This window comes from Crocodylus porosus, unplaced genomic scaffold, assembly GCF_001723895.1.
Source record: "Crocodylus porosus isolate Cpor-Errol unplaced genomic scaffold, CroPor_comp1, whole genome shotgun sequence".
Taxonomy (NCBI): Eukaryota; Metazoa; Chordata; order Crocodylia; family Crocodylidae; genus Crocodylus; species Crocodylus porosus.
In genome coordinates, this window is record NW_017728920.1 from 1131753 (window position 1) to 1155464 (window position 23712).

General features: G+C 43.2%; 1 protein-coding gene across 4 annotated transcripts in view; it reads left to right on the plus strand.

Annotated features, from left to right (window-relative positions):
- The window catches only part of LOC109312438 (solute carrier family 22 member 15-like), a 63360-nt gene extending 46844 nt beyond the window's left edge, over positions 1–16516 (plus strand). For 2 of the 4 annotated variants that reach the window (XM_019538468.1, XM_019538466.1), the window contains exons 10-12: positions 11638–11710; positions 12935–13093; positions 14288–16516. In XM_019538468.1, the coding sequence (XP_019394013.1) occupies positions 11638–11710; positions 12935–13093; positions 14288–14314 (259 nt within the window). In that variant the 3' untranslated portion in view covers positions 14315–16516. Of the gene's footprint in view, positions 1–11637; positions 11711–12934; positions 13099–14287 lie in introns of all 4 variants that reach the window. The other 2 variants (XM_019538467.1, XM_019538469.1) reach the window with 2 other exon arrangements.
- The last annotated feature ends 7196 nt before the right edge of the window (positions 16517–23712 follow it).

A 23712-nucleotide genomic window follows, 5' to 3' on the forward strand; every position in this document is an offset into this window, starting at 1 on the left:
TCATTGTAGGGTCTGCCCTGTTGTCTCCGGATCATGCGGCTGGCCCTCCTCTGACCCTTTCAATGTTGTCCACATCCCTCCTGAAGTTGGTCGCACAGAACTGGACACATTCCTCCAGCTGTGGCCTGACCAGTGTTGCATAGAGGGGGAGGATCACCTCCTTGGCCCTACTTGAGATGTACCTGTGGATGCACAACAAGGTCCGGTTAGCCCTGCCAACCGTGACCTTGCATTGTCAGCCCATGTTCATCTTGGAGTCAATAATGACTCCAAGACCCCTTCTGCCTCCGTGTTCTCAAGAATGTTGACACCATTTGTTTAGAGTAATTATGGATTGTTGGGATCCAAAAATTCAGACGCTTTAAAAGTGATTATCAACACCGTGAATTTCACTGTGTTAGATGTTTATAGTAATTCCCAGCTGATATGACAGAACACAGAATTTTGTGTGAGAATGGAAAAGTTACTTGAAACTAATTCCTGCTTCAGACTAACACAGCTGACTTACTTCTCTTTCCAAACCTGGATAGTGTTAGGTTCCTAACCAAGTCCACCCAAACTGGTTGAATTTGGGTTTCTGCCCCCGCCCCCCCCGCACAGTATTTTACATTTTTAATGTTTCTGTCTCCCTTATGCTTCCTGATTCCAAATTGCATGAGTTAAACCTCAAGTGTTAAGTTTCAATATTTTTGTTTTTGTTTCACAATGTTCAGATAACATTTTTTTTTCTGAGAGTCACAAGGCTGTTGGTGTCAAATATGTGACAACTCATATGTAATGAAAATTATGACAGTGCATTAATGTGTTTGAAATTAGTTACTTGTGATTAGGAAAAAAGTAGTTAATCTGGAAGAGAACTGCTCCCATTTGAACCTGCCGATTTATTCTTAGAACAAAAACAACCAATTTACGTTTGAAAAGCTGGCACTCTTGTGAAGGAAGTTCTCATTCTTTCTCAACTACCTTCATTCTTGTAATGTGTTTAAGTAGGGTTACCATATTTCTAGTTCTAAAAAGGAGGACACCTGTCACGCAGGGGTTGAGGAGTATATGATTGTAGAAGGGCAGTGATATAGTGGTGCCCTGCCTCTTCCCATTCTGTTGCCCCTCACTCTCAAGCCACAGTGCCCCCCCCAGTCCTACTGCTGCCTCTCACTCCTGACACAGAGACCCCAGTCCTGCCAGTGCCCCCTTACTCCCAAACCTCAGTGCCCTGCCCCCCTGGGCCATGCTGGTGTCCCTCACTGCCAACCCATAGCCCCCCCCCATCCCTGTTGGTGTCCCTCACTCCTGACCCACAACTCCCTGGTGCTGCCAGTGCCCTGTCCTCCCAACGCTTAGCCCCCCATCCCCTTGGTGCTCCTCACTCCCAAGCCACAGCCCCCCCAGCCCCGCTGGTGCCCCTTACTCCAGACCTGCAGCCCTCTGCTGCCCCCAGCTGTGCCCCTGCAAGCACAAGCACCTGCCCTGGTGCCACTGAACCAGCAGCGCCCCACCACCCCTGAAGGGCCCCTCTGTCTTCTTCCCTCTTCCCCTGCTGGAGGGGCATGGGCCTCCCCTGCCCTACTGCAGCCCCAGACTTGGTCCCTACACACACCCTCTTGCCCTCACAGATTTACCTGTATCCAGCTGCTGGGCTGCTCCCACCCTTTGCCTGGCTACATGCTGCACACGTGCACCCTGACTCTAGTCACCCTGTCTCCAGCCCCAAGCACCTCCTTGCTAGGAGAAGCCAGGAAGTGCTGGGCAAAACTTTGAAGCTGAGCTGACCAAAATCCTGCAAATTTGATTGCATTTAAAAAAACCTCCTGGACCGAGATTGGAGGATCTAAAAAGAAGACATGTTCCGGCAAATCCGGATGTACGGTAACCCTAGTTTAAGCAGTTTATGTCTAAAAATGTTGCATATTATTGCATTGCTCATTCCAATACTAAAAATATTTTTGGTTAACAATTTCGTGAAAGCATTTTTGTTTGTTTTTGTTTTGGTTGGGGTTTTTTTACTCAATTCCAAATATTTTTGGTACTTTCAGAAAATATCACTGGGACTTCTAGTTGGCATTGGAAGGGAGGGAGCACATAGTTAAATTTAAAGCAAAGCTACAGCACCATCTACTGGTATAACACAACATTGCAATGAGTCTTTGATGTATTTGAAGCTTCGCTATTGTCTAACAATTTTTTTCATTCAATAACAAAAATAATTAATTGCACAAAACAGATGCCAGAGATTTCCAGAGATCTTATCTTGCAGTAAGATAAGAGTCAGGAAATACAGACTCAAAAATATTGAAAAAAAAAAAGTGTATTGCTTCCTGGCTCCATAGCGTAGAAGCTAATCCTGTAATGAAAACTTTATAGACTATGTAAACAACAGCAAAAACTGACTATGTACAGGGATATGACTCAGTAAAATCAACACAATGTTCTGATATGGACTAACATAATTTATTTTTTTCAAGAAATTGTTCATATGGGTTGTACTTTTGGTGTACTTACTTGTGCCCTATGCTTGCAAGATCACATCATTTTGTCCCCCCAGTTTCTGTTGGGGCCTATGTACACCTAAGATGTCCTTGTATTGCATTCCTACTGTGGCGCCCCCAGCTGGCACTCCTCCTGCTCCATGGTCTGGGCCCCCGACTCACCTGCCAAAACTTGATGGAATGGTAAAAGGAGGGGTTCAGTGGTGTTCCTTCCCCCGACCCAAAATTGGAGATACTCCCAGGTTTGCCATGGATGTTCTTGGGGATCCGCCTCCCCTATACCCTGTCCACTTGCCAACCACATGGATCTTCGTGTTACCACACCAATACCAGGAGTGACCAGGAATAATGGTCACAAGCTGGCAGAAACGGCTGGTCGCATTCCCCTATGGCGAAACCCTGGCCACAAGCCTCTCGTGCTCCGGACCACAGTGTGCAACGTTCAGGTGGCTTCTGACTGCTCCCCTTGCCCACTCGCCACGGGGCAGAGCTGGAGGGCTCATCAGTGCTGGCATCCCAGGCCTCAGCCAGCCCAGCATCTCGCCAGCTGGCTTCCACCCCGCATCCAGCTTCCAGCAGGGTTTTTGAATCTCCCATGGCTGTGGCCTCAGCTGACATAATCAGCTGCCAGCCAGCTTAATCGATGGCTGCTTGAAGAGCCGGCGCAACGCTGGCTTGTGTGGCTCTTTCTCTGCCTTGGTCTGCCCCTCAGTAAGTTTGTGGTGGCATTGGGGTCCCTATTCCCCTCTCTGGGAGCATTTGGGTCTGCCTCTGGGGGTGTACCTTGCTGCCACACCTACCCAGGTACGTATGAGGCTGGAGCTACGTTTATTCTTGTCCACGTGGCACAATCTTTGTGACTGATAGGTAGTTGTTTGCTTGGAGGTGGTCTTAGAATCCTACCAGATAGAAGGCTGAGTATACTCCCTAAAATTGCGCTACCTTTTTTTTGGAAGAGGATCATTCTTCAAGCAAACATCTGAGACTGCCTGAGCTCTAATGGATTCAGCTCAGGTATGTCTAAATGGAGCTCACTTGACTGCTTTTTAATATGTTTTTATCAAGTTGGAGACCTATTTTGATAAACTGTAAAAAAAAAAAAAAAAAATACTGTCTGGCCCCTCACAGCCTATCAGCATTGGCTACAGACACTTTAGATACAATCCAAATTATTTTTTCTTATTAAAGTAATATGACAAAACGCTTAATCAAGCATGTGATGTTAACTTCCCTGGGATTGAATAACAGGGAGAAAATCATAAGGAATTGTCACAACTATGTACAAGAATTAAGGATGACACCTGACAAGAATCTTGCCTTTATGGAACACTGTATCAAGTGAACCTGACATAAGGATCACCCCTATATTCAAGCTGATGTAGTGCTACTAGAAAGGCAGTCTTTACTAACAACTGATATGGGAAAGAAGCCGCTACAGGGAAGAAACATAAGAAATAAGGTATCTAAGAACCCTTACAAATACTATATTGAGATCCCAAAAAAGAACAGGGACAAAGCATAGATTCATAGACTTTCATAGACATTAGGGCTAGAAGGGACCTCGGAAGATCGAGTCCAGCCCCCTGCCCCGGGGCAGGAAGTTAACTGAAGTTATAGGATCCCAGCAAGATAAGCATCCAAATTTCTCTTGCAGGCATTCAGTGTAGGAGCTTAAACCATCTCCGGTGGCAGGCTGTTCCAGACCTTGGGGGCTTGGGCAGTGAAGAAATTCTTCCTTATGTCCAGCCTGAAATAGTCTTGCAGGAGTTTATAACTGTTTGACCTTGTCATCCCTTGGGGCACTCTGGTGAACAAGCATTCCCCCAGATAAACTTATAGGTGGCCATCAGATCACCTCTAAGCCTGTGCTTTTACAGGCTAAAGAGTCCCATAGCTCTCAGCCTGTCATCATAAGGTCTGTTTTCCTGACCTCTGACCATGTGCATGGCTCTTCTCTGGACTCTCTCAAGCTTCTCCACATAGTTTTTGAGTTGTGGAGCCCAAAACTGGACACAGCGCTCCAGCTGTGGCCTCACCAAGGCCGAGTACAGTGGGTGAATGATATCCTGGAATTTGCTTGAGAAGCATCTATGGATGCAAGCCAGTGTTTTGTTTGCTTTACTAGCCACAGCATCACATTGCAGGCTCATGTTCATCTTGTGGTCAATCAGGACCCCCAAGTCCCTTTCATCTGTAGTGTTAGCCAGCGTAGTACTGCCGAGACTGTAAGGATGCTGCAGATTTTTCCTCCCAAGGTGGAGAACCTTGCATTTTTTGGTGTTTAAACAGCATCAGGTTCTCATTCACCCATTTCCTGAGCCTGTCAAGATCAGCCTGGATTGCTCTCCTGTCCTCAGGTGTGGATGCTTTACCCCAGAGTTTGGTATCATTGGCAAACTTGGCCAGTCTGCTTCTGACTTCAGTGTCCACATCATTAATGAAGATGTTGAACAATATAGGTCCAAGGACAGAGCCTTGGGGGACCCCACTTGTCACAGGGCACCATGATGAGTGACTGCCATCAATTACTACCCTCTGGGTCCGACCACAGAGCCAATTTCCCAGCCAGTGGATCATGGTGGACCCAAGGCCACGATTGGCCAGTTCTGCCAAGAGGTGATCATGGGATACCAGATCAAAGGCTTTTTTGAAGTCAAGATATATGATATCAATCTCCTGTCCCTTGTCCAGGTGATAGGTCACCTGGTCATAAAAGGAAATGAGATTGGTCAAGCAAGACCTACCCACAACAAACCCGTGCTGGCTATCCCTCAGGATATTGCTGTCAGCCAGTCTGTTAAGAATGGCTTCTTTAATAATGAATGAGACCCCAAGAAATCTTGTCACTATAGAGTTAGAAAATACAGCATGGCCCTGGAGAGGAAAAATGTGAATCCACTGTTACTAGATGGATGCTTGTAGAACCCTTATGGAACTAATAAAGCTCAGTTTGTTAGTTCAATCTGGTATTGAAAATTGTATTTTCAAGGAAGACAGCATGCTGTAATGACGAAAAGAAACTATGTTCCACTTAGCTTCGCAAGTCAGTCTGGCAAGACTTCTCTAGTGTGAAGCAGAACATTTTGAATTTCAATTAAAACAAATTCTTTTGGTATGTGTTAACAAATAGGTTAATATGCGTTTCTGAAGGGGGATGTAACTCAGTGGTCGAGTGTATGCTTTCCATGTATGAGGTCCTGGGTTCAATCCACAGCATCTCCATTTCTATGATTCTATAGTAAAACACTGGAACAGGTTACCCAGAGAAGTGGTGGAAGCTCCATCCTTGGAGGTTTTCAAAAGCTGGCTAGACAGAGCTTTTGCTGGGATGATCTAGTTGAGCAGGAGGTTGGACGAGATGTCCTCCCGAGGTCCCTTCCAACTCTAACTTTCTATGATTCTCTGATTTTGAATCACATCCAGGTTGCCATAATTAATGATGGTAGATTCACATTTAGGATCTGACCATTGTTGTGCATGCCTGTTAGGAGGAGTTGACTCTTGATTGGGAAATGTCCTAATATGTTCTTTGCCAGGATTTCATAGATGCTAGGGTTGGAAGGGACCTCAACAGATCATTGAGTCTGACTCCCTGCCTAGGAAGGAAAGAGTGCTAGGGTCAAATGACCCCAGCCCCAGCCTTCTCTTAAAGATTCCCGAGGTGGGCAGGGAGGGAGCACCTCCTCCCTTGGAAGCCCATTCCAAATTTTGGCCACCCTTACTGTGAAGAAGTTTTTTCCTGATATCTAGCCTAAATCTGCTCTCTGTCAGTTTGTGACCATTGTTTCTTGTTACCCCAAGAGGCGCCCGGGTGAACAGATCATCTCCGATCCCTTGCTGCATCCCACTTACGAATTTGTAGGTGGCCACAAGATCACCACTCAGCCATCTCTTGCAGAGGTTGAAGAGGTCCAGGTCCCTCAGTCTCTCATAGGGCTTGTCCTGTAAGCCCCTAACCATATGAGTGTCCCTCCTCTGGACCCTCTCGAGTCTATTAACACCTTTCTTGAAGTACAGTGCCCAAAACTGGACTTAGTATTCCAACTGCAGTCTGACCAGTGCTGCATAGAGGGGAAATATCACCTCCTTGGTTCTATTTGTCATGCATCTGCTGATGCATGATAAAGTGCAGTTACCTTTGCTGATGATTTCATCACACTGATGACTCATGTTCATCTTGGAGTCCACTATGACTCCAAGGTTGCTTTCTGCCTCTGTGCTGCTGAAAGGGTCACTTCCCAGCCAGTAGGTGTGCCGGATATTTTTGTGCCCTAGGTACAGCACTCTGCATTTGTCCTTGTTGTACTGTATCCTACTGTGTACTGCCCACTTTTCTAACCTGTTCAGGTCTGCCTGCAATTGTTCCCTACCCTCCAGAGTGTGCACTTCACCCCACAATTTAGTATCGTCTGCAAACTTGGACAGAGTATACTTCACACCCGCATCCAAGTCACTGATGAAGATATTGAAGGACCAAATACTGTGGGACCCCACTACACACATCCTTTCAGGTCGATACCAACCTGTCTACTAACACTCTTTGGGTGTGACTGCTAAGCCAATTTGTCACCCACTGGACCTTGTAAACATCTATGTAACAGCCTCTTTATTTATGAGAATGGGATGAGATACTGTATCATCTTGATGCATGATGCAACATATCTGTGTTGTTTGTCAGGATTCACAGTATTATATGGAGTAGAAAGAAGGCATGCTTTAGTCTGGGATTACAGGGTAAGTGAGATCTGACAGGAAGCCCATACTAAAAAAGAATGTTTGATGCTGCTTTTTCTTGTCTGATACGAATAAGCCTATTGATGAGTATCTCTGCTTGTAGGGCTTCTTACATACTCAGTGTTTGATTGGTCATGCATAGTTGATTGAGAAGTGTCTATTGAGATGACCTGCTTGTGAAATAATGACTATATGGAAGATCTGGAGGTTAGTGCTGTGTGATGGTGAAAACACACAGTTGAGAGGTGAATGGCTTCCTCCACAAGAGAAGGCTGAGGGGGGATCTAGTGGCCTGTTACAAACTAGTCGGGGGGAACAGCAGGCACTGGGAAAGTCCCTGTTCCCCCAAGCACTATCAGGAGTGACCACGAATAATGGTCAGAAGCTGGCAGAGGGTAGATTTAAGCTAGATATCAGGACACGCTGCTTCACGGTCAGGGCAGCTAGGATCTGGAACCAACTTCCAAGAGAAGTGGTGCTGACTCCTTCCCTGGGGGTCTTTAAGAGGAGGCTAGATGTACATCTTCCTGGGGTCATTTGACCCCAGTACTCTTTCCTGCCATGGCAGGGGTCGGACAAGATGATCTACTCAGGTCCCTTCCGACCCTAGAAACTATGAAACTATGAAGAGGCAGTGATCACATAGTTCCTTGTCCCACATAATGCATTGGTGTGGTGTTGTCTGTCAGCATATAGTTCCCCTCATATAGAGGCTACCACTCCTGAGTGGATGTGTGTCTCAGTAGACAGCCACGATAGTCACAGACATAGATTTCTTGAAGACTTAAAGGTTTTCCTAGCAACATAGCAAGGAGAGAATTTCTTGCAGCCCTGTATTCAAAATGTCCACATATTTTTGCTTGATAGTGATTTCATGGAGTGCTCCAAAAGAAGCACGTTTGGGTGGATATCACTAGCCCTCCAACAGTGTTGGCCAGGGATGCACCCCTTTCCTAAATGGAAAATGCATCTTAATTGCTCATACCTGAAGGACATAAAAAGTCAGAGGCAGGCATATCTTAATTTCCAGAAATTTAGCTTTTGTCATACCACCTTAAGTTCTGACACAGAGGGGAAAGGCCTCTATATTAACTAGAGTAAGAAAAATGGCAGAAATTCCATTTTGTGAAGGGTTTCAATTTATTTTTTTAAGGATGTAAATAAAACACTAAGCTTTGAATTTCCCTGCAGTGGAAAGTCTTGGAAAAAATCGGGATCATACAACATTCTGATAACAAATTATTGTGTCTGCCCCTTGTATTTTGTAATATTTAACAATACTACATGAATATTTTAAAAGAAAAATATATACCAAATGAAAAAATGAAATGTTTCCTTCCTACATATTGTTTAATTAGTCTTTTTCATCCAAAATAAAATTTTCCGTGAATTTGACAGCATTTTTCAAAGGGCTTCTAATTTCAGTGAAACTGCAGTGGGCTTATAAATACTTCCACATCTTTTTCTGACCATGTACTTCTATGTATGAAAAAATAATGAAAATGTTCATTCTATTATTAAAGCAAATGGCAAGCTGGAAATTAAATCATTATTAACAGGAAGTGTAACTGAGTCACAGTAAAACAGCGAGATGCTGCAAGCATTCTGACTCAGTATCATAAGAAGAGTTTGGATTCCATTATCTACTCTTTTCTGCTCTACTTCTCCTCCTCTCCAATTCTGTATTACTACAGGGTGGTTTAGTTGCACCTGTATATTACCGGTTGGACAAAGGCACCTAAGATTTAGGTGCAGGTACAACGGATGCTATTGGCTAGAGTCCAGTGTCATGTAAAGAGTGTTCAGGCAAGCTGAGGGTTTAGGCAAGGTGAGAATAGGATCCATTTGTTGTCTCTTATTATGAATAAGCTTGAGCTGGAACTGTCTCAATTTATAATGTAAGGAGGTGCTCATTTCTATGAGGTTCCCATTAACTTTGGAATCATTTCTCAGTCCAGAGTAGCACAAGTTTTATGTATTTATTTTTTTACAACATGTTGCAGAGTACTTCTTAGGCCTTTTGGAAGGACTGGACTGCATTAGAAGAGATGGGTTTTGGAATTAAGATCTATGGGTGGAGTATATTCTATAATACTGGTTATTATACTGGGTGCTTGAAATGCCTGTGTTTCATTTCAGTTTCAGATTTGGTGTTTTGACGGGACAGCAATTTCATTTTGGCATTTCGAATCGCTGTTTTGTTTCATTTCAGCCAAAACTGTTTTGAGTTTTGATGCTGTTTTGACTCTGTTTTGGTGTTTCAGCCATAGGCTATAATGGGGAATGCCTAAAATATCTATAACTTTTTCATTTCTTGTCTGATTTGATGAAAACTGCAGGAATGGTAGCCCCTGCTGAGGCCATGAAGCCTGCCAAGTTTCAAGGAGATAGGTGCAGGGGTTTCTGGGGAACTGCACTTTCTCACAGATCAGGGTTCCTAGAGGTGGCCATGGTACCCCTAGGGACCTGTGACTGTGCCAGCTCTGCTCTGTGGGCACCATCTCTTCTCGCCTACTGCCACATCTTGTTGGAAAAGTTAATAAGGGAGGCTGCCCTCAAGCTTCAGCTCAGTCACAGTCCTAATGGATGCTACTAAACCCTGTAGGTTCTTGGACCCATTGCTTAGACCTACTCTAAGTAGGTGGCTCAAGGGGACACCCTAAGCCTTATGGGCTAGATGCGTGGCTCCAAACATCCCTTACCACGCCCCATGCCTCATAGATAGTATATCGGTATTGTCCCTGTAATGAGGTCTTGGTCTCGCTCTACCTTCTATTGTCGGTGGGCTCTCTATGACCCTGATGCTGTGCCATCACTGGCACTGGGACCTCTCCACAACACAGTAGTGTGCCCCAGTGAGGTCTCCTCCTCCCCTACAGCCTCATCTCAGTCCATCACTTCAAATGACAACACGTAAGCAGCAGAATAGCACTAGCATCTCAGGCAGTCAAACTGTCACAGAGCCTTTTTTTCCTTTCCTACAGAAGCTTCTCCAGCAGCTGCCAGAGAACTCTCCCTGCCAGCCCAGCCCTGGGGCTTAGATGTGCCCAAGGCCCTGCCTCCTTCCAGTCAGCTGACTGGGGACAGGTGCTAAGTTGTAGCTATGTTGGTCTAGGGACATGGCGGACAAGGTTTTTTGGGTCAGTCTGATATCTTTTAGTAGACCAACTGAATAGTTGGCAAAATATATCTTAGAAAGCCTTTGGGTTAAAAACCCTTTGTCAGGCTGAAGAAGCACCTGCAGTTGGTGTGTGTGCTCTTCCTGGCTGGAAGGAGTAGTAAAGAAGCCAGAGGCTGGCATGCAGTGCAGGCAAGAAAGCCAGTCAGTGAAAATGGAAATGGAAGAGTCAGGGGTGAGAGACAGGCTGGGGTCGGGGGAAAGGGAGATGTAGCAGGTAAAAGTGGAGAGGGACCTGGGGAGTCAGAAGTCCAGCAGGTTGTAGTGTGTCAGAATTCTAATGTATATATTGAGTCCATGAGTTTCTGTACCTAGGAGGTTGATGAAGTCAGTTCATAGGCTCATCTAATAAAAGTGGTTTGTAAATTCAAACAAGCACTGAACCTCGCTAACCTCATCACCAGAAGCCAACTTCCTACAGCCCAAAACACACTGCATGGATCCGGACCATGCCATGACAAGACATGCAAAACCTGCCAACAAGATCTCCAGTATGGAGATATCTTCACAATACGTATCTCCATCAGGGCATCAAATTCCTTAGTAGGAAACACTAAGCAACAGCTGCACACCAGAATGAGCGCGCACTGAAAATCAATCAAAGATGAAAACACCCAGCTACCTGTCTCCAGTCTCAGGTCTGATCCTCAAAGGGAATATACAAACCACTTTTCACGGACAAGCCTTTTTAGATCCCTCCCCCAGAGCACTGGGATTGGAAGGGACTTTATGGCCAGTTAGCAGACAGTGGCCAGCTACAGATGTCAGTCTGTTCTCCCCTCTTCCTCCTACCTCTCCTTACTTTCTCTTTTCTTGCAAGCCCAGCTTTGAAACACCTTTGAAATGCCGAAACGTCTTGGAAATGTTTCAACTTGTTTCATTTTTAACTTTTTGACATTTCTCCCGTTTCATTCAGATTCGGAGTTTCAAGCGTCAAAACGCTTGAAATACTGCTGAAATGAAATGGTGGTCAAAATTTTCACAGCCCTGGTTATGTTTTGTTGGTCTGGGGTGTGGGTGTTGAGAGAACTGCTGGAGTCAAATTAATGCCATTAACTGAATTTTCCCCCCCAAAATCTAGTCAGGCTATTTACAGCTAGAAATGAGCTCTTGACATTATTTGTGTAAATTCAGTTTTAAAAAGAAAGATGAAGTATAGGTGGTTCTTTATTAGCTAAATGTGCACTATATTTATATTTATGTTACAGAACTACAGCCACTTTTTCTTGTTTAAAACAGAAATGCTGGCTTGGGTGTCTGTTCAATGACTTGTAGATTTGGTGGTATTTTAGCTCCATTTGTGCCTTCGATGGTAAGTTAACATTTTGTTTTACTGTTGTTAATTACTGATATTTTTTTCTGTAGATAAATATTTTTCAAGGGAAGTTTGTTATCTCTACATATGTATTTTTATGCCCAGTCTACCTCCATTGATACAATCAAATCCCAGAGTTAACGAAGTTTTTTTAATTTAAAAGTTCATCTTTTGGAAAAGAAGCAAATGAACTTGGTAACTTGTGTGCATATAATTCTCATTGACATCAAACATAGAGTGAAGAACAAAAATTGTAGATCCTGATTTTTTTAATATAGTGTATTTGAAAGATACAGGCAGTCCTCAGACTTACGGCACAATTGGTTCCTTGAAAACCATGTCTTAAGTTGAAACGTCAGAACCGATTTTCTCATAAGAAACAATATTATAAATGGGGGATTGGTTCCTGAACCAAGGCCCAATACCCTATTTTCACCAAAGATACCCCATAATTTTGTACTCGATCAATTATAAATGAGTAATATAGTTACATTAATGTATTTATATTGTAACTAGTAATCATATTGATTTGGACTTCTTTGAGGTGACTTTGCTGGACTTTTTGAAAGGCTCTCAGTTGGTCTTTTTGAAGGTTTCTTGGCTGGAGTCTTCTCAGGAGTCTTGGCTGTAGGTTTTTCTAGAATCTTGTCTGCTTTCTTAAAGAAAGTGTCCAAAGAAGTTTGGACAGATGCTCTCCAGGTAGATAAGCAATGCAGCGAACTTGTTTGCTGGCATAGTGTCACATCGGATCAAGCGTTGTAAAGTCGAAACTGACATCATAAAGTTGAAACAGTTGTCAATGTTGAAACAGTGTCAATTTATAAATGTTGTAAATGCGAAACATTGCAACTCAAAACATTGTAAATCGAGGACTGCCTGTATATGAAATGATCAAATAATGCTGCAGTAGCTTAGGATATAGTGGCTGCGTCTACAAGAGACACTGACTGTGTAGTTGTTACTGTGCAGTCATGTAATACTTGCAAACACAAGTACTAAATGACTGTGCAGTAACCAGTGTTACTGTGCAGTAGCATTCCTGAACGGCTTTTTGGTGGCACTAACTATGTAGTAGCTCATATTATGCAGAAGCCTCGCATCATGCTTTGTGCCATGTGATGCTGCTGCACAGTAGTAACAAGCTACTGCGCAGTGTCTTGTGTAGATGTGGCCACAAGCATGAATTAAGTTTATGTATTTATTTCTGATTTTCCATTTCAGAAATCTCTTAATCCATCCATGCCATTTGTGGTGTTTGGAATCAGTGGATTATCAGCAGGATTCTTGACTCTTCTTCTTCCAGAAACTGTAAACAAGCCAATTGCAGAGAGCATTGAAGACCTGCAGATGTCCAAATACCAATTGCTAAAAAACAAAAAGGCAGAGTAAAAGCATTTTAATGTAGCTTTTTATTAATTTACACGTATCTTCTGCAGGTCACAATATGGTAACATTTTCCAAATTATTCAGTCTGTGCATTATATCTTAAAAATGTGGGTTCTCTTGTTCCATAATGCCCTGACTGTGTTTAAGCAGAATTTAAAACTTTTTTAAAAAAGCCTATTTTGCACTTAGAGAAGAAATCTTTTCAAGAATTGATTATACAGTCATTTTCATCTATACATATAAAACTATACGTAAATCCATGCCATGTTTTTGGTTCGACTCAAACAAAATGTTTAAAAGCAACCTGAAGTAATCATAAATTATTCATTTTACATATACCTTGTGCATCTGCAGTTATTCAGTTAACCTTCACATGTGTCGCATTGTTCCTTTTTTTGTCTTGTTAGGTCTCAGATTGGAATATAACATTAAAAACAATGCATGACATTTGGGGAAATGCTGATCCCTCATTTATTATTCTGTTATGTTAGAAGCTCTTTGGAACATTTTCTTGTTGTATATGTACATCAGATGAAGCTTTTGAAACTGATAAGATAGTTTTTATCTGATTAAGATGGTCAATAATGATAGATTTCAGATTATATAGCTACTGATGTTTAGAAGGAAATGCTGTAGTTTAAATTTTTAGTTTAATTCTATTATTGCAGCTGAAAAGTACAAATTTTTCTTTCTCACAAATCATGTGTTTAAAACTTCATTGTGACATATAAATATACTTGGCTCATGATTTATGCAACATGCTCAATAAGTTTGGATGTGATTTGGTAGGTTAACAGAATTTCTAGTGATAACAATAACTTATTAGCTATATAGAAATACCTTGGAGGTAAATGCATACAAAGTTTCTTGACACATTTAACACATTATTATAAATTGCATTTGTTGTTAAATATTATACTTAAAAATGTATAAGCTTTAGTTAAATTAAGGTTTGTGTCTAATAGTTTAATACCTAATAGTATTCTGTTCAGCCAAAATGAAAAAAACTGAAGTGCACAGATTCCTTTTCCTGAATCTGTTGTTCTTTTCATTTCATTTTTAAATTAAATCTGTGAAGTAAATGTATACAGCACTCCATTCCATCTTTGACATTAGTTTATGAAACTGGATAGGAAAAATAATACATGTAAAATTATTTCAATATTTTATTTTTTATCTATTTCACAGGTAACTCAATTAGAAGAAAACACTTAAACTTTCAGAAACATCTCTGTAGTGAAAAATCAAACATCTTTTGGAAGGATACTTTCATGATTAGTGTGGAACCACTGAGATACCACCGTGGAGGACATACTGTATGCCAAAGGATATAAAGTAAAATACCATTGCCAGTATTATGAACAATTCATTTTTATATCAAGGTAAACTAAGAAGATGGAAAAACAGTTGAACAAAAAAATGTGAAAAAAAAATAGCAAATCTGTGCATTAATTTAAGGACTCTGTAAGCTAAACTTTGGATATGGAATATGTAGTTTTTGAACTGATGGAATATTTTACTCCATTTTTTTGATATATCTTACTCCATTTGTAAGATATAATTGTCAGATGCTAACTAAACTACAATGGTGAAATGGAAGTGACGTATTTATGTGTGTGTATATATATCTATATATAAAACTTACAGAATAGGTTGCAGGGCAGCCTTATATATTTAGGCATGCTGTAATTGTTAAAAATAATTACACCATGTATATGCCAATCTCCTTAACTTTTATTTTTATTTTTAAACAAATAATACCTCACAGTATATTTCAAAAAAGAAGACCAATGGTTTTTAAAGTTTGTAATGTGAGCAACATGAGAACCTTGGTCAAATTGATCAAGATGTTTCAGAGGGAAGTAGAAGAACTATAATGCTAGGTATGTTTTTTCTAGATCTATTTAAATAGCACAGAAATGTCAAGTTAAAAATGACCATATTGGAAAGAATAGTATGGTGTTTTGTTTGTCTTTTGAAGAAAAGAGTTATATTTCAGTACATGAGTACCGAACATTTAGTCAAAAGTTTATTTAGAGGATTAATTTAGCCAGCAGTAAATGCTGACTTGAGGTATAGCAGCAAAACTAGGAACAAGATTATCAAGCAGTATATATTTATAAACAGCATTATTATTTCCAGTAGGACTTGGAAATATCTGCGGTAGAAATATAAGAGTTTAGTCAACAATATGTGCAATTTGGAGTAGGTATGTTATAGATGTTACTTTTACTTGATGCCCAAAACATTTGTGTAATTAAAAGGAAAATTTTGTAACAAATGTTCTTTCACAGGTATATCTGCCTATGCTGTTATAAGGCTATTTCCAACATTTAGACTCTGGTCCTTTATTTACTGGACTTGGTAGGGAAAGCCACTGCATTTTGACATCAGTTCCATAAGTAGACTACAGTGCTGCAAATCATAACATGTGGACTAACTGCTATGCCTTAATGTAACCTCACTGAAGATAATGGGACTCTAAACGGACACAGCATTCCACATGTGCATTATAAATTGCACAATTAATTCCTTAAACTGTTAAAAGGTAAAACGTAGATAAAGTTGTGATTTTAGATTACGTAAGCATAATTGATCTGTAGTAAAGAAAAGCATAGAATAAAGTACAAGCATTTTTTTTCCTGAGGCTTTTTTTATTTGTAAATAGAAGCTGCCAACAAGTGTGCCTTTCTTCTAGGGGGAAATTTTTGAGAAATTTCTCCCACCAGAAACTGTTCAGTGGGGAGCAGTACAGGCATTTAGCCAGCAACTGTCCTGTCTCCCTTGCTCTCCACACCTTCCCCAGCCCAGTGATCAGTCTGGGGAGGATATGAGGAGCAGGTTGCTCTGTTCCTTCTATCTAGTTCCAGGAGGACTTTGCATGTACCACATTGAGGGAGTTTTTCTTCCATGAGGCACTTCAGTGCTGGCTCCCATAGTTCTCCTGGGGAAGTTCCTGGTCTGGGAAAGTGGTGGGGAGCATTGGCCTGTTTCTCCCCTCCCTTCCCAGACTAGTCCAAGAGGAGAGGAGAGCAGTGGTGTAAAGCCCCCAGACCAGAAGGAGAGTAAACAAGCATTTTTTCTTGAGAGAGTAACTGTCTGGCAAGGGGGATCTTCCAGGTTACTCTTGGAATATCTTTCCCCAGAGGGAAATATCTTTCCTCTCAGAGAAATTGAATGAGCACTTGTACACTTCTTGTTTCTGTTGGGAGAAAAGCAATTCTCCTGGTAGAAATGTAACTCCTGCATGCGGCCGTAGTTTGGTGGTTACTCCCTGCTTGTAGGATTTATAACCACACTGAATAGGCATACGTCTTCAAAGGACAATTAAATCAGCAGAGAAATAGTGAAGATGAACACTTACTACTGTTGACTTAACAGTATGATAGAATACATATTCTATCATAAAAATTAAATCTTAAAAAAAACTACCTAGAGGTAGAAGTAAGACATTGAAATAGGATCCCCCCCAAAGACATCATTGGTACAGTTAAAAGTCTGTATCCTTCTTCTGTCAGATATTTAATGTATCAGTCTAAAAAATGTTTTCCCTCTTTGTTTTGTACCAGATCCTACAGAAAGCAGGAAATAAATAATCATCTTTATTTTATATGCATTTATCTCATAGTTATTTTTGATGTTGAATGTATCTTGCTCATTATCTACTAAGTATTTTGTATATTTGACAGTTTGATGATCACAAAGGTCTTTTTGTTTTATGCTTGCCTCTGTTGTAAGAAATAAAATTAATGGTACCCTGCACAAGATGGTGTTGTTCTCTGACTGTGGCTTCTTTCTGAGTCACGTACCACAGGTGCACTCTTACCATGATTTGTTCTCATCTGCTTTACTATCTTGCCATGTTTTCCATAAGTAGATAAAAGGGAAGTATCTTTTTAAATTTATCTTTTTAATTTTAGCCATTCCAATGGAGACATCAGATGCAATTTGTTGTTATTTTCTAATGACCAAACATAATTACTAATTTGTCCTGCAAGAGCCTAAAGCTGGGAAATCAACTACTTCAATAATTTAAGCATATTGTGACAGATTAGAAAGAGCACTATTTTGATTAAACATATTCTAGTTTTTTTTCTTTGTTTTTGTGTTTTTGTTTTTCTTTGGAGTAGATCTTCTCTCTAAGATATGGTAATTTCAGATTGTGGATTCAGAAAAGGTTATTTTGAACTGCTTTTCTCTTATTTTTAGTGAAGTATAGATTGTTTGCGAATGTCCTGAAAAATTATTTACTGGCTGTGAAACTCTCCTACTCTCCTCTTTCTATCACTTTTACCTTATGATACCCTGTTTTCAGTTCTTGTATCTTCACCAAACTTTCAGGGTTGAAATTTTCTGGACCATGTTTCTATTTTGGGCTGGTTTTAGCGGCCCAACACCCTGCTTATAGACAGAGGTGATGTGTTGGTGGGGGTGGGGAGGCAGCAGCATGGTGATGGCAGCATCATTTCTACACTGATGGCAGGGCATGGGGCTGCAGCCCAGCTGGAGCCAGTGTCCAGCAGGAGCAAGGGCAATGGCAGTGTGGAATTGTGCCCCACCCCCCCACCACTGTCAGCACTTATGCATTGTCTATACTTATAGGTATGCATTTCCTAGTTAATTGGCAATCAAATCAAGTGGAAATGTCTAGACGACAGCTTGGAAATGCAGTTTGGCTAGAGAGAGCTTATTGGTGCACTGGAGTGAGGAGTTCCTCCTTTATTTATCCTTGGTCTCACAAGATATGAGGGAGAAAGGGGGTGGAAGAAGAGGAAGAGGCAGGTGTGGCTAAGGGATTTCCAGCATTTGCCAGTGAAAGGGATTTCCTGCCCCAAAGGCAGTAAGTGTTCTGGTTTTGTTTTTAAACGAATAAAAGTACTTTCCCTCTTCCTTGTGGCTGGATGAGGAGGTACATAAGAAGGGCTGTAATTGTAAAAAAGGTATGAAACACAGGACTGCTGTTAAGATGCTTAATTTTACTGTATAATTTGTTTTGGTTTGGATTACTGATAATTAATGTTGTATGCCAGTGTGCCTGCTTGGTCACATATAGACATTCCCTTGCTGCCTTGGAGCATATGCCCAGGGCTGGCTGCAGCATTTGTTTCTGCGGTCTTGGCAAGGGCTCGCATTCTCCCCGAGGGAAACCCCAAAACTTTGCTCCCACAACTTGGGTTTTCTTTTCAGTGGTGAGGCTTCCTCCTGTAGCCCCTCATGGGTCAGTTGCACTTCCTAGTGGGTATTCTTGGGGCTTCACCTCCCCTACACCCCAGCCATATGCCAGCCTTAAAGACAGCCACTTGATGGTAGGTTGACTTGCCCTCCAGTGTCACCTCCTGGACCTCCCTCGTCTGCTAGGTTCCTGATGGTCTCACCCTGCCCTAGGTGTCTTCAGGATGTTAGACTGTCCCTGCTGCTATGCCAAGTCTTCATTGCAGCACTGCTGCTCACAGTACTGCCCTGGCCCTTCCTATTCCCTGAGCATTGCCCGTGGCCCTGATCCTTGCCTTAGGGCCCCTTGTGGTAATTCATGAAAGGAACAAAATAACAAAGAAAAGGGCAGTGGGGTCTTAGCCCATTCCCCACTCACAACTCTGGTATCTGCAGCTCTGCAGTCTTTCGACGCTGTCCTTCTCTCTCTAATTGCTCATGGGACCCTCCGAAGGGGTCTGCCCTTGGGTCCTCTAGTGGCAGCCAGTGCAGTTCTTGGCCAGCTTGGGCAGCACTCCTGCAGGTTGCTCCCTGCAGTGCCTCCCCAGCTTGTTCCCCACTGCTGACTTTTATTTCTGCCAGGCAGTGGTTTCGTCTGACATCATCCACGTGCGCCACTTTTAGCCAGAAATAAAAGTGGCTGACCAACCGTGTGGGTGCCCCATCTCGGCGTGGCTTATCCATCTCTTCTTCTCCTGAAAAAGATAAGTTTGCCCCGTCTTCAGGGCTTTCCCTTTTCTTGTGGGGACGAGCTGTCTCTGCCCTGTGTCCCGCCATGGGAGGGGTCTCCTGTTCCCTTGTTTTCATCCCCCTGGGACAGCCAGTAATCAATATCTAATGACTTCAGTAGCCAGTGCTGTTATAGTGACTTTCCCCAAAGGCTGATGATATGCCATGGAATGCAATGAAACAGGACAGTTTGTTTTTAAAATTGGTAAAATGAGGAGTTCTACTGTATGTAAAAGAGCTATATGATTGCTCAGAGCTCCAGTATGAAACTGGAGATAGGTCTATTGAAAGTATCTGGATTAGGGTCAGAGGGGAAAGGAACAAGGGTGATGTCATATTGGGTGTCTGCTATAGACCACCAGACCAGGAGGATGAGGTAAAAGGCTTTCTTCAGACAGCTAGCAGAACTTTCCCAATCACAGGCCCTGGTTCTCATGGGGCACTTCCGTCACCCGAACATCTGCTGGGAGGGCAATACAGCAGTGCACAGACAATCCAGGAAGTTTTTGGAGAGTGCTGGGGACAACTTCCTGCTGCAAGCATTGGAGAGGCCAACTAGGAGCTGTATCCTTCTTGACCTGCTGCTCACAGACAGAGAATTGGTGGCGATGTAGAAGTGGATAGCAACTTGGGCAGCAATGATCATGAGATGATTGAGTTCAGGATCCTGATGAAAGAAAGGAGAGCAGCAGCGTAAGGACCCTGGACTTCAGAAAAGCAGACTTTGACTCCCTCAGGGAATTGATGGGCAGAATCCCCTGGGAGGCCAGTCTGAGAGGGAAAGGAGTCCAGGAGAGCTGGTTGTATTTTACAGAAACCTTACTGAGGGTGCAGGTGTTGCCCTGAGGGGTCAGGCCAATGCTCAGGATCTCAATATTGGGCTGTTAGGAGGGCGTGGTATACAATTACACATGCACACACAAAAATCAATTAAGCACACATACACTCACTAGGTGCATACACACTCACACTAGCAACCCAGATACCCACAGGTCTAAAATAACCAGTCTAGGTTCATGCACACCTATCACCAGTTTAAGCCCATACACGCTACACACACCAAATTTAGACAGAATCAGTTACCAACACCTGTACATCTAATACACATATGTGGATTACTGATTCATATACCACACACACACAATGATATCTATATATGTGTATATATATAGTGTATTCACTAATTCACACACATACCACCCACCTATACATACACACGGGTGAGTTCCTAAGTTGGGTGTTGTGATGTGTATGTATGTATGTATGTGCTTGGTATACTTGGGATACCTGGGGAAAGGTTAAGGTAAGAAAGAAGAAGTGTAGGGAGTGAAAGTTTATAACCAGTAGACTAGAGGGGCCTGGGCTGAAGAACTGAGACTCGGGGGTAATTTCAAGTTAATTGATCTTAATTGATTAAAAGACAATGCCCAAAGCCTGCAGAACAGGGGAGCAATGCCAGCACAGAGGCTGGGACTGGAGCCAGAGCTACGGGGGAGCTGGAAAGGTAGGTGGAGAGAGGGAAAATGGGACTAAGGGAAAGTGTGGCTGTTAAAGAGGGGCTCTGGGTGTGGGGAGCTAGAGGATGGCTCCGGGACAGCTAGAGAAGCTGCAGGGAGTGGCAGTAGGTGCTGGGAGCTGGAGAAAGGCTCCAGCTGCTGAAGAAAAATGCAGGACAGCCACAAGGAACTGGAAAGCTGCGGGGGAGAGAGGACTATGGAAGGTGCGGGGGAAGCCTGAAAATAGAGATGGACAGCAGAAAAGTGGCAGGAGAGACTGAAAGGCATCAGGGCAGCGGGAAAGCAGAGAAAGGCAGCAGAAAGTCACAGGGAAAAGGCAGGAGCGTGGGGAGCAGGGGGAGAGCAGAAAATCGCAGGAAAAGCGGCAGGAGAGACTGAAAGGCAGCAGGAGCAGCGGGAAAGCAGGGAAAGGCATCAGAAAGTCACATAGATTCATAGATGTTAGGATTGGAAGGGACCTCAATAGATCATCAAGTCCGATCCCCTGCATAGAAAGGAAAGAGTGCTGGGTTCAGATGACCCCAGCCAGATGCCCATCCAACCTCCTCTTGAAGACCCCCAGGGTAGGGGAGAGCACCACCTCCCTTGCGAGCCCATTTCAGACCCCAGCCACTGTAACTGTGAAGAAGTTCCTCCTAATGTCCAGTCTAAATCTGCTCTCTGCTAGCTTATGGCCATTATTTTTTGTGTCCCCCAGGGGCGCTTTGGTGAGTAGAGCCTCACCAATTCCCTTCTGCGCCCCCATGATGAATTTATAGGAAGCCATGAGGTCGCCTCTCAACCTTCTCTTGAAGAGGTCCAGGTGACCTTGTCTCTCCTCAGGGCTTGGCCTGCAGGCCCTTAACCATAGGAGTGGCCCTTCTCTGGACCCTCTCCAGGTTATCCATATCCCTCTTGAAGTGCGGTGCCCAAAACTGCACGCAGTATTCCAACTGCAGTCTGACCAGTGCCCAATAGAGGGGAAGTATCACCTCCTTGATTCTGTTTGTCATGCACCTGCTGATGCATGATAAAGTGCAGTTAGCTTTTCTGATGACTTTTCGTCACACTAACGACTCATGTTCATCTTCAATCTCAGTAGATGGCAAGGAGGCTGATAGGCAGCAGGGACAGCAGGAAAAGCAAGGAGAGGCTGAAAGGTGGCAGAAAAGGGGAGACGGAATTGGGAGGAGATCGGGAAACTAGCGGAGAGGTGGGGCTGAAGCTGAGAGAGAGAGAGAGAGAGAACAAGGCTGGAATTTAAGATAGGGAAGGGACTGGGATTCAGTAAAACATGACCCAACTCAGGGTTGCAAATGACAGTGGTTTTATTGAACGGGGAGACGGTGACACAATGTCTTATTGGTTCCCTTGCACATGCGCGCACACATACATAATGGCAGCAGGGGTTAGAAAGGGTTGGTGCAGGGGCTGAAGTCCACTGAAGTCCTGGAGGGGACAGAGAGAGAGAGAGAGTCCAAATTGTAGAAGGAGGTGTGCAGGTAATATCTACCTATCCCAAGCTAAAAGTTGATCCTCGATCACCAGTCGGGGTCTCCTTCAGCTCAGTGTTGTCCAGAGGGGGCCTCTGGGGTGGATACCTGACATGAAGCTGGTCTGATCCAGATGGAAATGGCATTCCCACTAGGTCTGCCTTCACTGCCCTCTTTAATAGGGGCAGACTTTCTATGACCCTAGTGGCAGGGGCATGCCCAGGCAAGGGTCAGCCCCTGGTGTACTGAGCATGTGTGCTGCATGCAGGGATGTGCAGTTTCAGGTGTCTGTAATGGTGCGTACAATGGTAGAGTTGCTGGTTCTGCAGGGACGTTTGTCTTTCAAATGCTGGGTTCTTGTCTCTGTTCCTGGGTGAGGTCCCTGGTTCCTGGATGAATCAATGCAAGGATGATGGCCCAGTCATTACAGGCCATTCAGTAGAGGCCTGCTACCATTGTATTTCAGTCATTCCCAATCATTCTCATTCATCCGGGAACCAATTTACATGGGAGGGGTACATGAATCATACAGTTGCAACACAGGGGATGCCTGGGCAGAGAACACAAGATGGGGACTTGACATACAAAATGGAAACTTGACATTACTTTGGTTCACTTACAAACAAGGCCTAAACCATACAATATCCATATGAAACAATAAATATCAATACGAAAATTATAATAATGCAATATACAACAGTAAAAATCAATACAAACCTAATAATTATACAATATAAAACAGTGGATATCCAAAACCAAAAACTTGCTACCAAAATAAAAATGTTAAGCCTGAGCTCACTTATGTTTATCTATAAGGAACAGAGAGGGAGAAAAAGAAAAGCCAGAAATAATTGGGGAAGGGAAGAGAATGCATATCTATCTCATATATGTATGTATGTATGTATATGTATGTATGTATTAAAAAAGAAAAACTGGGGGTTTTGCTACACAGGAACAAACCATGTCTATGTTCAGGAAGAATGGCAAATATGGCAGGTGACCAGCTTGGCTTAGCCGAGAACTCTTCAGTGAGCTTTAGTACAAAAATGGAGTTTACAAGAAGTGGAAGCTTGGAAAGATGACTGAGGAGGAGTATAAGAATATTGTTTGGGCATGCAGCAATGAAGTCAGGAAGGCCAAGGGCAATTGGAGTTGCAGCCAGCAAGGGATGTGAAGGGTAAAAAGAAGGGTTTCTGCAAATATATCAGCAACAAGAGGAAGGTCAGGAAAAGTGTGGGCCCTTTACTGAATAGGGAGGCAACCCAGTAACAGAAGATGAGGCAAAGGCTGAAGTGCTCAATGCCTTTTTAACCTCAGTCTTGTTGGTGTCACTGGGCATAACCCTGGGTAACTCAGAGGGATGGAAGACCACGAGTGTCGAGGAAGTCCTTCTGCTCTGGGCTCAGACGAGCCAAACCCCCCCCTTGCCCAACCTTTGTAACCCTTTCTATGGCGCCTGCAATCTCCCGTCCTTCTGGAAAGCAGGCAAGCTAAAACTGTTATCTGTGGAATGCAAGGGCACCAGTCGGAGAGAGAAAGGAGGAGGGAAAGGGGAGGAAGAGGGGGGCCAGCTGGTGAAAAATCATTGACAGTGAAACTGACCTGGGTATAAAATCCTGCTGTTGCAGGGTTAAGTGCGCAGGATTTGAGACAATACAGTCTCCCTGTGCCTTTTACTCGAGCT